The 13,310-nt window shown below is 30.2% G+C and overlaps 1 protein-coding gene across 5 annotated transcripts in view; it reads left to right on the top strand.

The window, feature by feature from the left end:
- Positions 1-13,310, top strand: part of LOC143233882 (uncharacterized) — an 89,748-nt gene that overhangs the window by 63,195 nt on the left and 13,243 nt on the right. For all 5 annotated transcript variants that reach the window (XM_076470735.1, XM_076470734.1, XM_076470737.1 and 2 more), the window contains 5 exons: positions 1,882-1,935; positions 3,700-5,221; positions 7,848-8,041; positions 8,805-8,863; positions 9,701-9,834. In XM_076470735.1, the coding sequence (XP_076326850.1) occupies positions 1,882-1,935; positions 3,700-5,221; positions 7,848-8,041; positions 8,805-8,863; positions 9,701-9,834 (1,963 nt within the window). The remainder of the gene's footprint in view (positions 1-1,881; positions 1,936-3,699; positions 5,222-7,847; positions 8,042-8,804; positions 8,864-9,700; positions 9,835-13,310) is intronic.

Raw genomic sequence — 13,310 nt, 5'->3', positions numbered from 1 at the left:
CTTGTTGAAACAGTCCTGGTATGCTTCTTTTGTAATGTCCTCCGGCTCCTTCGTCGCATTTGCCTTAATCTCGGGGAATCGTCTCAAATCTTCTTCCTTTCAAGGGTCTTTTGAGTTTGGGGAACAAGAAAAAATTGCAAGGAGCAAGTTCAGGTGAGTAGGGGGGGTGGGGAAGAACAGTGATCGAGCGTTTGGCCAAAAACTCACGAGTTCTGAGGGCTGAATTTCGCAGCAATGCGGTGCATCTTCAATTTGTTGGTCAAAATCTCGTAAGAAGATCCAACTGATATCCCACACTCTTCAGCAAGCTCCCTGACAGTCAGACGTCGATTTGCTCGCACCAGGGTGTTGATTTTATTGACGTGTGGGTCATCAGTTGACGTGGAAGGACGTCCAGGACGCTCATCATCTTCAATGGACTGTCGACCATCCTTAAACGTTCATGCCACTTGAAACATGCCGTACGCTTCATAGCAACATCACCGTAAGCCGTGTTAAGCATAGCAAAAGTTTCAGTCGCAGATTTTCCAAGTTTAACACAAAATTTCACAGCAAGTCGTTGCTCCTTCAGGTCATTTATTCTGAAATCCGCCAAACGAAAAAAATCGCACTTCACTTAAAACTGCGTAGCTAATACACAAATGAAGATATCTGCAATCGGGAAATGGCGTCGCAATCAGCTGATCTGTGCGAACCTAGCGACACCAAGCGGATTCCCCTGGAACCAACTGAAGCCGCGCAATTCAAACAGTCCACGTATTTTTTGAACAGCCCTCGTACAATAAGAGTTTTAATTCACTCTGTACCTGTAGGTTGCTAGGGTCCTATATCCACAAATATGTAGAAGCAGAAACAGTTTGACGTCTAAATACTTTAGAAAAATGTTTTTTTAAGAGTAGTCCTTATGATCATATGTTTATTGATACATGTGATTTTTTTAAAATTAAAATAATATACTGCCTGTGTATGTTTACATGTACATTACACTAATGTAAAGTTGATCATACATGAAAATTTGAATTTCCTCTTGAAACACTTTCATGAAAATTAGTAAAAGACCCATGTGACAAATGATAAGATGAAACGTGTCTGAGAATACTCACTTTGGAACCAGATGAGAGTGTGTCATTGTATTTGTCAGCCATACCCATGTCTATTTACACAACTCATGCTGTATGCTTGTAAAAATTTGGTTTTGTATGTTTCTTTCATCCTATTTTTCCATATGACTTAATACTGTTATTGTAAATCATACTTTTTTGTAGTGGTTGTGCTTTTAGTATTATGACTAATATTGATATCATTTGTGCTTTTAACCACATTTCTGCTTACATTTACAAAGTTTTTGTGACATTTAATTATGATAAAATTATTATTAGGAATTTTATCCAAGTAACCACATGTGACCCAGATCACTGTGAATGTTTTTCTAGTAATAGCTAACAACATAAACAGTTCATCTACTTTGTTACTTATGAAGATGAAGCATAAGAGTAGTTATATAGAAATTGCAGAATATTTGTAACACATCTTCATGTTGTACAGAGATAGTTTCCATAAAAACTTAATTTGGGAGATGCTCCACTTTATTTATAAAATGTTTTGCTTATACAGTGATTATGACTAAACGTAAGGGCTAAAGTGGTAAATTGTAACTTTATAATGAATCAGAATATATATATATAAATACATTTAAACTTTCTGTGTCTGCAGAAAGAAAATAAATTGGGCTGTGATGCAGATTGTTACACAATAAATAAATTTCAAAGATTCATTTGGTAAATATGATGATATTTAATTGTAAACTTCTATTTCATTGTTATTCTTTTTTTTTGTATTTTAGAGAATTTGTTGTTGATCAAAATATTTTTATTTCTGTAGTGTTAAAATGTCTGAGGTTGTCCAACAGTGTAGTCAATCTAAAAGTAAGAAAAGGTAAGGGTTTTTGTTTTGTATCTGTTAAAGAAGCATGTCATAACTACTATAATTTTATCTGTAAATTAGATTGTTTAGTTGATGTCAGACATTTTAGCTTGAATTTTTACCATGCTTTATTTTGTCTTCTGGTTAAAGATGTCTTGTGGTACAGTGTAGTTTTCAAAATCCAAGATTATGAGTAAATGTTGAAATTACTTATTATAAATACTTTATAGTTCAGAGTAGCTACCAAACAAATAGATCATATACATATTTGTATAACACACATACACAAAATATGCAAAATTCTATTCACTATGCATATTTTGTATCTAGAGTATTTGCTTACAGATGAAAGTTTGCTTGCAGTACATATTGTAAAAGGTAAAATCATAATTGTTAAATTATTTTCATATTTCTGGTTGCTTTTAAAAAGTTTACATCCTTTAGTACATCTATAAACAGTTTTCCCTTGATTTAAGTTTTATTGTAAAAATTATTTATGGATTGTTGGAGATGTTTTTAACTTTAATTTCATGCACACATGATGTTTTTGTTTTTCTACTGGCTTCTATAGTTGTAATGACACTTCCTATTGTTATACCATGAAATACTATCAACTACCATAGAATATTAAAGTACATGTATATTATTTTAGTCATTTACAAAGTTGGGATTGCCTCAAAATCCAAAGTAAAACTGAATGATTAGAGTGTTGCTATTTTCACACACATATTTTTGCCTAGTTGCTGTAGGTAATTTATATACATAAGGAACTAGTTAATTGTTTAACTATTATTAAGAGCTAAGTGTAGCCTAATGGGTACCATGCTTGGCTGTGGATAAGAAAATTCAAGGATTAAGCTGAGATATGCCACTGAACACACACACACACACACACACACACACACACTGCTTACAGCTGTGGGTGTATCTTAACTATAACAGTTAATTCTGATATGTAGTTAAGATATTGTAGCACAAACTGTTATCTAATGTAATTATTTTTACCTTTGACTATGATGTACAGTGGATTTCAACTGGATGTTATGTAAAACTAGTTTTCAACACTTATTTCTGGACTTGACTATTAATTAGGCTGGTTTTCAACAGAATTGTTTATATTTTACTGTTATATTTTCTGCTGTGCTTTTCTGTGTTATAAATAGGTAATTATTAGACAATTTTATAAAAATAATAATAATTTTGTCTTGGAATATTTTGATACTTAAAATGTTTGTAGTTTGACTCTGAAAAAGAAAGGTTCACCTTATAAAATTGCTTGAGTTATAGTGTTTTTATTTAATTTCTATCAAGACTTCTTGAACCTATGTGTTTTTCTAACATCATAAAATGCATATATTGCATGTTGGTCATTCTGAAGCACTTGAAGAAAGAAAATCTAAAATGGAGAATTCAGAGCAGAGATTGCAAATTTATTTAAACATTTCTTTATAAATTAAAAACCAAAGTGTATATAATATAAAAATTTGAATTGTAGATGACATTTTGATACTAATTTATTGACGTTGATATGTGAAATGTACTTTTGCAAATGCCATGACACATACTTTGCTTTAATCTGTGCACTTAGGACTAAGGTGAATGAAATATTTGATTAAAGTGTAATAAGTTCAGTTCCATTTTATTATTTTTCCATGCATTACATTCAAAAGATTTGTATTTTACAAGAGTATTAGAGCTTGTAATAAGTATGTTAGAGAATGATAAATAGGTAATGTAACATTTCATAAAATTAAATTTTATATATTTTCTTGTTAGATCCTTTAACAAAGGAGAAGGTGCGGCGGCATATTGCCGCCTCCAGTGAAATGGAAGCCTTGCATAAACCATCTCACCATGGCATGGGTGATGAGGTATCAAGAAAAAAATCTGATTCATTGGAAACTAATGGCACTAAGGAAAATGATGAAAATATTCCACCCTCACCAAGGCATGATTCTATGTATCAGCAAAGTGACTCAGATACTGAAAGTGTTAAATCTAACAGGTCTCAGACCAAACAACCAAAATTTGAAGCCTTTATGATGACAGGGGACCTAATTATCAATCTTAATGCAAAGACATCTCATTCATGCTCATTATTATCTCAGAATCAAAGGATAGAGCCTTCATCATACATTCATAATTCAACACCAGCAAGTCCTGAAGAGTGTGAGTATCGCTCTCGTGGTAAAGGAACAAAAAGAGAAGCCTCCAATTTTCATAGCCCAGTTTCAGAAAAGAAAGGTAGTTTTAGTTATAATAACAGTTTTGTTAGGACTTCCAGAAGTGAGGACCATTTACAGAAGGCTTCTCTCACAACTGTAAATATTGATATTGATGAGGATATGGCATCTTCTTTGAACACACTTCTTGATACTAAACAGGACAGTTCAAGTGAGAGAATAGTATGGACTTATAATGCTCCAGTGAAACCAGGGGAATTACCTCTCAGCCCTCCAACATCTCCAACAAGTTGTTCCTCATCTTCTTCCAGTAAAACAACATCCCCAGAGAAATCTGTGAAACATAATCACACAGTGCAACCAGGCGAAACTGTTTTCTGTGTTGATGGTAAAGTTGCAAATGGTGATAATGGATTTGATTCATCTCAAAAACCAAAACAAATTGGTCAAAGAGATGATCATAGTGAAACAGAAGAAAGTAGTGAAATCATATCTGCCTTTAGTAGCTCAGATGACACTGAACAACTCCCAGCTAGCACCTCTGATCTCAGTTCTCCCATAGATAATCTCTCACCTTCTGAGGATATAAAGCAAGAGGACTGGGTTGTGGATGTAGATTCCAGGGAAACAGATGGACATAATGAACTAGTCAAAAGAACAGTTAGTAGTCAAGAAGTGCCAACTCCAGGAAAGAATTCTCGTGACAAGAAAGTTAAAAAAACTGTTACTGGTGATAATCGAGTGCACATACATGCTAGTTGTGAATGGCCACAATCTCCAGAATCTAAAAGTAGTTCATCATCAACACCAAAACATAAATTTAATAAAAGCATTGATCGCTCTCCATCAACAACTTCTGAAAGTGCTGTTGAAGATATGCCATATCAAGAACTCAAAGATAATCAAGATGAAGATCCAACTTCAACAGAAACAGAAGGAGGCATGCGACAGACTGCTTCGCCACCAACCGATGATGAATCGGATATTGATAGTCTTCATAGTTTTCATTATAGTCCAAAAGCCGTGGATATGCCTTCTGCCTCACGACTGGCCAAAAGACTTTATAATCTTGAAGGATTTAAAAAAACAGATGTTTCAAGGCACTTGAGCAAAAAGTAAGTTTTAATTAATGACAGCTTACAGATAGTATAAAACATGGATTTCACGTTTTAAATTATGTTTTTATAGTATTTGCAAAAAAAAGGCATCTAAGTGCAACTATGTGTACTAATATCTATATAGAAACTAATTTTAAACATTGTTCTGTGGTTCAAAAATGAATTAGTATTAACTTGTAGTTGGAGAAACAATGAAAAGTTTAACATGATTGTAAGTTTCTTTTAATGGCATCAGTATGAGTGGTATATGAATGAAGATTGATTACAACAAATTTGGCCATTTTGATTTTGTTAAGGCCTTTTCTAATTTAGTCAAACTTTTTGACTAAAGTAGTTGATGAAAGTTATATTATAAAGTTAAAATATATTTCAAAATGAAAGTCATCATTTGACACCTCAGATCTTTAAAACCAAGAACATGCACTGGCACATGTGCATAGAAGTTTATACACAACATATGTATATGGATATGAAACCATATGCTTAACATTTTAGTATTAAACAAAGTTTAAAAGTAAATAATTTTTGGGACAGTATCATGTACAGTGAAGAAAGCAGGTCAGAAGTTTTCTAATGGAATTTTTATGCAATAATGAAACCTGACATGTAATTTTTAAAATAAATAGTATACTCAATGCACGAGTATTTAAAAAAACAAGGTTCTTTAAGAAATATCTACCATATGCTTTGTTGTGAAATATTTCTATGACACCCAACTGAAAAGTATGTGTGACTCAAATAAATCACTTATTAGAGTTTCAAAGAATTAAAAATAATATATGAAACAGCTGTGGCTTGAAATTGATAATTTAAAAACTACATCATTACAAACATCTGCTTTAACAGAACTTACATCAGAGCATTGCATCATTTATCATATTACATCCAAGAAAATATTGAATATTAATTTCTAGCATTCATTTTTAAAAATGTTAGCACACATTAAGAAATACTTAAAACAATGGATCTTAAATACTGATGATAATATTCTGGGAACTTTATTTTGATTTTGTAAGTTTTGATTTTACTTTATTATGTGTTTAACCATCACAGGACGAGTTAACTCTTTGTTGATGGTTTTATATTGTTATTTGATTTTTTGTGTCTAATTTATTGCTTAATAAATTTATTATTATTATATTATCACATGTATATATAACACACACACACATTTTAGGAATTATATGTATGTACATGTAGTAGAAAGTTGTATGTATATGATGATAAATTCTAGTCATGGGAGTTGATTATTGTATATATAAAGTTTAGATATACCAATATGAAAGTAATTCCTGTCAGTATTTATACTTCCCATCTATCACGACATGTGGTGTAACACAATATTCTGTGTATTTTTGTTTTCATGATTAGTGCAGTGTGCATGTACCTTTGTAAACTGCTACTGAAGGAGAGTACATGTAAAAATCTATGAACAGAGCATGCCTGTTTTCATGTGTTTAGTGATTTCAATGTTTTTCTCTGTGTGATAATGATATTGTCTGTGATTAAAGAACAGAAATAGAGTTTAACTTCTCATAAGATATTAAAGAATTTATTGGAAGGTTTTTGTATTCAGCTATAAACAACTTTGAATACTTTTTTGTAAATACATCACATATATAAAAACTGCTTATTTGAAAAGTTGCTTTAAAATGATGTATGTTCTTATTATCTCTGGTTGACTTCCTTATAATATTTACTATGATATGAGACTTAAATTTTTAACTGTTTTTGTAATTTTTGCATTGATTTATTGCCAAAGATGACAATTGTCTTTGCTTTTCCTTTTTATGTTAACCAGTACCTAAAAGATGATAGTTTTTGGGTGTATGTAAAATTTGAAAGTTTTTGTCTCATAATTTTTTTATACATTAGTAAGTATTATAACTAAAATTTTTGGTTAATAGTTTATTTTCTTGTGGTATTTAACCTTTTAGTACGTGACTTCAGTGGTCACTCAACTTCCATCTTTCATTATTTAATTTCTGAAAGGCATGTTGATGAATAGAGACATATTATTACCAGAAATAAACAACCTTATAATACCACAGGGTTGTTGTTATCTGATTAAACACTCAAACTTTTGTTTAACACCTTCTTCAGGGGCATTCATGAGAACACAAACTGAAACTATTCTAGTGAATGCTCCTGAAGAAGGTGTGAAGTGAAACTTTGAATGTTTAATTAGGTAACAGCAACACTTTGGTGTTATAAAGATCATTTATTTCTAGTATTAATTTGATATAATTCATAGCAATACATCAATACACTTCTTTTTATGATATATGTGTAACACAGAATTAAAACTGCATTATTGTAACAGTTTTTAACTGTAATTCTTGGCATCCTTATCTTCCTACTAACTGTTAGTTATCATATGTAATAATATCATACATACTTAACTTCCCAAATTAACTATGGCTGTACTTAATACAGTTTTATGCTTATTTATAATTATAAATATCATTAAGGATGAAGTAGTTTTATTTATGATTAATTATTCTGTTAACTTATTGCTACATGGTAACTGTTTGTTAGCCAACATATTCCTAAAGTCATTTTAACTATTAGTTATTTATGTATAATTATATTAACCTTGTTTTGATCTATTATCGCCTTTCAGCAATGACTTCAGTAGAGTGGTGGCAGAGGAATTCCTCAAGTATTTTGACTTCACTGGCGACACCTTGGATGTTGCTCTCCGAAAGTTCCTTAAACAGTTTTGTCTAATTGGAGAGACACAAGAACGTGAACGAGTGCTTGTCCATTTTTCCAAACGTTATCTGGACTGTAATCCTGGATTCTTTAAGTCACAAGGTTGATTACATGCATTTTTATTACATTTTTTATGATTTTTTTTGCTGTTAAGAATTTGGTGCAATACGAAATAAACATTAATTAATTTTTAGGTTTTTGTACTTGTACATATATGTGTTTGCTATCAGAAAGTATACTCTGCCAAAATAAACAAGGGTTTAGAAAATGATTTTTATTCTTCAGTTACTATCAAGTGAAAACTTGTAACACCACCACGTTATCACATTTATAAACCCTGCTGTAATTTCAAAATTGCAAATAACTACATCAGAACAAAGTATTGTGTACAAATATACAATTATAAATAATAAAGTATTTTAAATTTAGAATTAATAACAGATTAAGATATAAAAGGTAACCATTTTAACTTACTTTGACATCAGAAATGCAATTTCTTTGATGGGAAATAATTACATTAAAACATTTACCAAACAATGTATCTCAGAATGGCTGGTATGGGTATTAAAACTTTTATTGATAAGCAGAGAACCATGTTTCGACCTTCTTAGGTCATCTTTATGTTGACAAAGAGTTAACCTCTCTTTGTTAACCTGAAGATGACCTACATAGGTCAAAACATTGTTCTCTCCTTATTAATAAAAGTGTTAATACCCATAGCAGCCATTCTAAGATACATTTTTATTTCAAGTGTGTTTTTCATCATCAAGAAAGAGTTACCAGACAACTAACTCACACCCATAGTAATTGTAAGAGCTTCAAGTACAAGAGAAAGAATTACAGTTAAACTGATTTTATTTTATAGATGCAGTCCATACTTTGACTTGTGCAGTGATGTTATTAAACACTGATTTGCATAGTGAGGTAAGGCAACAAAATACCAATTTTTATCCTATATTGATTAAATAGTCTTAACTTATACCTGAAGCATGTCTTTTAAGTTAATTGTGTAATTTATGATGATGAGATTTTTGCAACAAAATTGTGCTCATATAAGTGGAAGTAGTGTCAGTATTTCCTTTTACTTCTAAGCAAATATAATTACTAATTACTATACAGACATGAAATTAAATTACATATTTGGTTGTTTACCTATAGATAAAAGTATAGGTGGGATATAACTTAGTCATCCATTGGCCCATTAGCTGTGGCTGAGAACAGATTTTTTTTTCAGTTATTTATGTTCACATTCGATTTCTCATTTTTCAGTTGTTTCAGGTATTTATTTAAGGTGCTAAGCTGTTTAAAACCACAAGATACAGGTTTTATTATGTAACTTTACATTCACCATACTGATCTTTAGAAAGAAGTGATAAAACTTTATTGACTAAGTGTTATTTCAAAGAAGATTTTAGTGTGTAATATTGATTTATTTGTATAAGGTGAGATAATATATATTGACATAGGAAGTTTTTATTGAAAAACTAAAAGGACAAGTGAAAAGTAAACATCAACAAATTATATTTGAAACATATGTAGTAGTACCTGTCCATTACAAAAAAATTGTATTTTTGCTTTATAAATACAAGATACATGTATGTGTTTGTTTGTTTTTTCTATCTTGTAAGACAGTACTAGCAGTATAGCTCATTTCATCTGTAGTGTTGATTAGCATGCCTTCATGATTCATTTCAGTAAGCTACTGTAGCACATTTAATGTCTAATTCAACACATAATTTCAGATATTTTATATTGTTGCAGAATGTTGGTCGCTTGATGACATGTGTGGAGTTTATTGAAAATCTCTCAGAGCTGAATGATGGTGAAAACTTTCCCAGAGATGTTCTGAAAGCTCTGTATCATTCCATTAAATCTTCCCAATTGGAATGGGCTGTGTAAGTTTTACATTGTGATTTGTAAATTGAAGTTAACTGCCCATTATTGGTATTGGTAATTATTATTAAGGACTTGTGAACATGAATGTGTGAATTTTAACATTGTACAGGTTGTATTGGATTTTAAATAAATTTACATTTGGTTGTTTGTGTACACGAAATGTTAATGACACACACAAAGCATTTTACAGGTAAGAGTGTATATAACTTATTTGGTAAAATATAGGATTACAATTCCTTTTAAAATACTAATTATAGAAAGATGGAATTCTGTGCAGAACTTTTTATTGTAAAATAATATCCTTCTACTTTATATGTGAACAGTGATACTTGCAGTGCAATAATAACTACATTGGTATTATATTGCCTGCACAAAGCCCAAGGTGTGCCTACCTTTTACACATAGATCTAACATAAAACTTCTATGATGACTTATGTCTGTAAGCATTCTATTGTACATGTTCATAAACTTGAAACATCATCATGATGCAAGTGTTACTGAACAATTTCAGTTAATTCTTTTATAAATGACACAGTAAGAAATTGTTGGAGAGATGCAATTATTTTTAAGTAACCTTACAAATTATCATTGTACTAGATATTGTTATTTCTTCTAATATTTTTTATCTCAAATGTTAATATCATGCACATAACTGAAGCTTGTAACTCTTGAAAGTGAATTTTTTAGTTATAAAAATAAAACAAAATTTTTTTAATGAATAATTATTGAAATAAATTTAATTTACATAAGCCAAAAAGAAAAAACTTGTAAGCAAGGAAACAATTTTACAAAAGCAACAACAAAAGAAATATTTTATATGATTAGTTCATTTACATAATCCAAAAAAGTAAAAACATTGAGACCTACATTTATCAGTAATGAACTATAACGATTTTACCAGACTTTGCACATCAATAAATGAAATTGATTACTAGATTTAATGTTCATATAAAGAGGGCAAGTCAGGTAAAAGTGTGGATAAAATGCTTCACTAGAATGCAGGTCTGTTTTGTCTATCTAATCCTAAAATTGGGAATCAGTCATATAGAAATTAATGGCTCTTTTCATCATCATAAGGTCTGGCAAATAATAAAAAAACACTAATTATTTTACAGTAATAATTTGGTTTAAGAGCTTTTGTATTTGTTAATTCACCTTTCTCACAGAAAGTTTCATTTGAAAATGAGTTTTTCCCCACAATAGTAAAAATTTTGACAAGTCTAAAGCATTTTATGAAATATTTTCAAATAAAAGCCCTCTTTTTAGTTCCAAACTAGTCAGTATGCAGTGAGACAGAATGTCTTAAAATTCTGTTTATCCTTGTGTAAGATATGAGGGCAAAGTTAGAAGATGTGACATTCACATGAAATGCAAATATTGTAGATGCCATTACAATGGGGTTTCTGTTGAAATTAAAGTGACAAAAAAAGTCACCCAAAGATCTTAGAAACTGTAATAGATAAAATAGTAAGAATAAAATACTTTGTTCTTTTCATTATAAATTTTTTCTACCTTAGACTATATTCCAGTGATTGACAAGCTCAGATGTGAACAATCAGACTTAAGCCAGTGAAAGTAATAAAGAAAATAGTTTAAGAATGTTTATGTTTTTATACTTAGTTCCTTAGATATTTTGAATAGATCAGTTGCAAAATAAAAATAGAATGACCCAGAGTAAAAGTAATTGTGCTTTGTGAGGAATTTTCATCAACATCAAAGCAACATTGTGGGTATTTCATATTATTATTACAATCAAAAATCTGATCTTTAAAGTTATATAGTTTTATATGAGAAATTTGTCGATCAAATCTTCTCGGGTTCAGAGTTGTCACCAAAGCATGGCAATTTCTGTATGTTCGACTTATAAAATAAGAAAACTAATTATAAAAAGATGGAAATTCACATGATATGTATGTATATGTTGTAAAATAAACTTTATATTTGTTACGTAAAGTGCAATTCAACAAAAGTTTAAGTGTAAAAAGTGACAGTTTGACTACAGTATGAAATATACATAACATGGATGAAGTATGGATCAAATTTAAGAAGTAAAGCTAGAAAACAAAGATCCCAAAATATTTAAAGTTGTAAAAATCAATTTCCCAAATTAACAACCCTCCCTTTTGAGTTGAACTTTCACCTCTCTCTCCTAATAACCCATATTTAAGGACAAATCTCAATTTAAAAATAGTTACATTGAAAAGAAACACTGTAAGTTCAGTATGCTGGTTGGAGTTTAGACCAGACGCCTGCCTAATGTTTGTTTACAGATATACAGGAAACTGAAATGATGCAAATCTTAAAATATTTCAGAAGGAAAGAAAATATTTTAAATTTACACAAGCAGACTAAAATATATGTTTTATCTAGCATGAATTGACATTAACAGCAATGGAAACAGTGAGTGGTACAATTCAATCCAACCTCAAATATAGTTGGTGAGAATTTACATTAATAATGGACATAATTTTCAAACATGGGTAAGACTTTTAGGTTTGCTCAGAGACAGATTTTGTTCAGAATTCAAGAGTTATTTTGGTGTAAAAAAATACTAATTACATGGATAGTTTTAATTATTTAAATCTGTATTAAAAGTTTTTTTTAATCCTGATAAAATAAAGATGAAAATGAATAAGAGCCTAATGTCAAGCATAGTGAATGTTGAAATAAGTGACTAACTGAATAAAAACGGTAGTTTGAACAACTTTAACTGAATTATCACATTTGACAATCTCTGATGTAACTGACTTCTAGAGTGTGATCTTTGCATGTCATATGTGATATGATTAGGGATGCTTTGTTTTTCAGCTATTGAAATTTTTTGGTTATCCTCCATGCAACTTTCTTAAAAATAAATATTGTAGTATGATTTCAAATGTTAAACTCAGTGAACCAACTGAATTCAGTATACAGAAGTTAACGTGGTGAATGAGAACCAAAGACAGTCAAACAGTAAAACATAAAACTAAGTAAATGAATCCTTACATACAAATGTTACTGCTATATATGATGAAACCAGACTATTATTTTTAGCTAAATTCTAATTGATCAATCACATTCTGTTAACATCTTTACATTACTGTACCTTCTAACAGCAATAAATGTTCATGTGAGTGTTAACAGTGTTCTGCAACTTACCATTTGAATTAAATACAGATAAAAAATCTAAAATTTGTGTCTTATTAAAAAAATCTTCACTCCAATGACTAAGAATGAATTCTTAGTAACTTAAGCTCAGTTATGTTTTATTTGTTTATTTCATTTTTATTTAATATTAATTATCAGTATTTCTCAAATTTTGGGGTTAAGTCAATGGAAAAGATAATTTTTTATTCACTGCATCACAAAGTTATTATTGTAGGGATAATAAACCTACAATACTTTATTGTCAGTTCCTCACATTTCCATCAAATCTGTACATTAACAGTTTCATATCTGCAAATGACAGTACTTGCTGGCTGTATACCTGTGTTAA

The sequence above is a fragment of the Tachypleus tridentatus genome, chromosome 12, assembly GCF_004210375.1.
Source record: "Tachypleus tridentatus isolate NWPU-2018 chromosome 12, ASM421037v1, whole genome shotgun sequence".
Classification (NCBI taxonomy): domain Eukaryota; kingdom Metazoa; phylum Arthropoda; class Merostomata; order Xiphosura; family Limulidae; genus Tachypleus; species Tachypleus tridentatus.
This window is presented reverse-complemented; position numbering and strand designations above follow the sequence as displayed.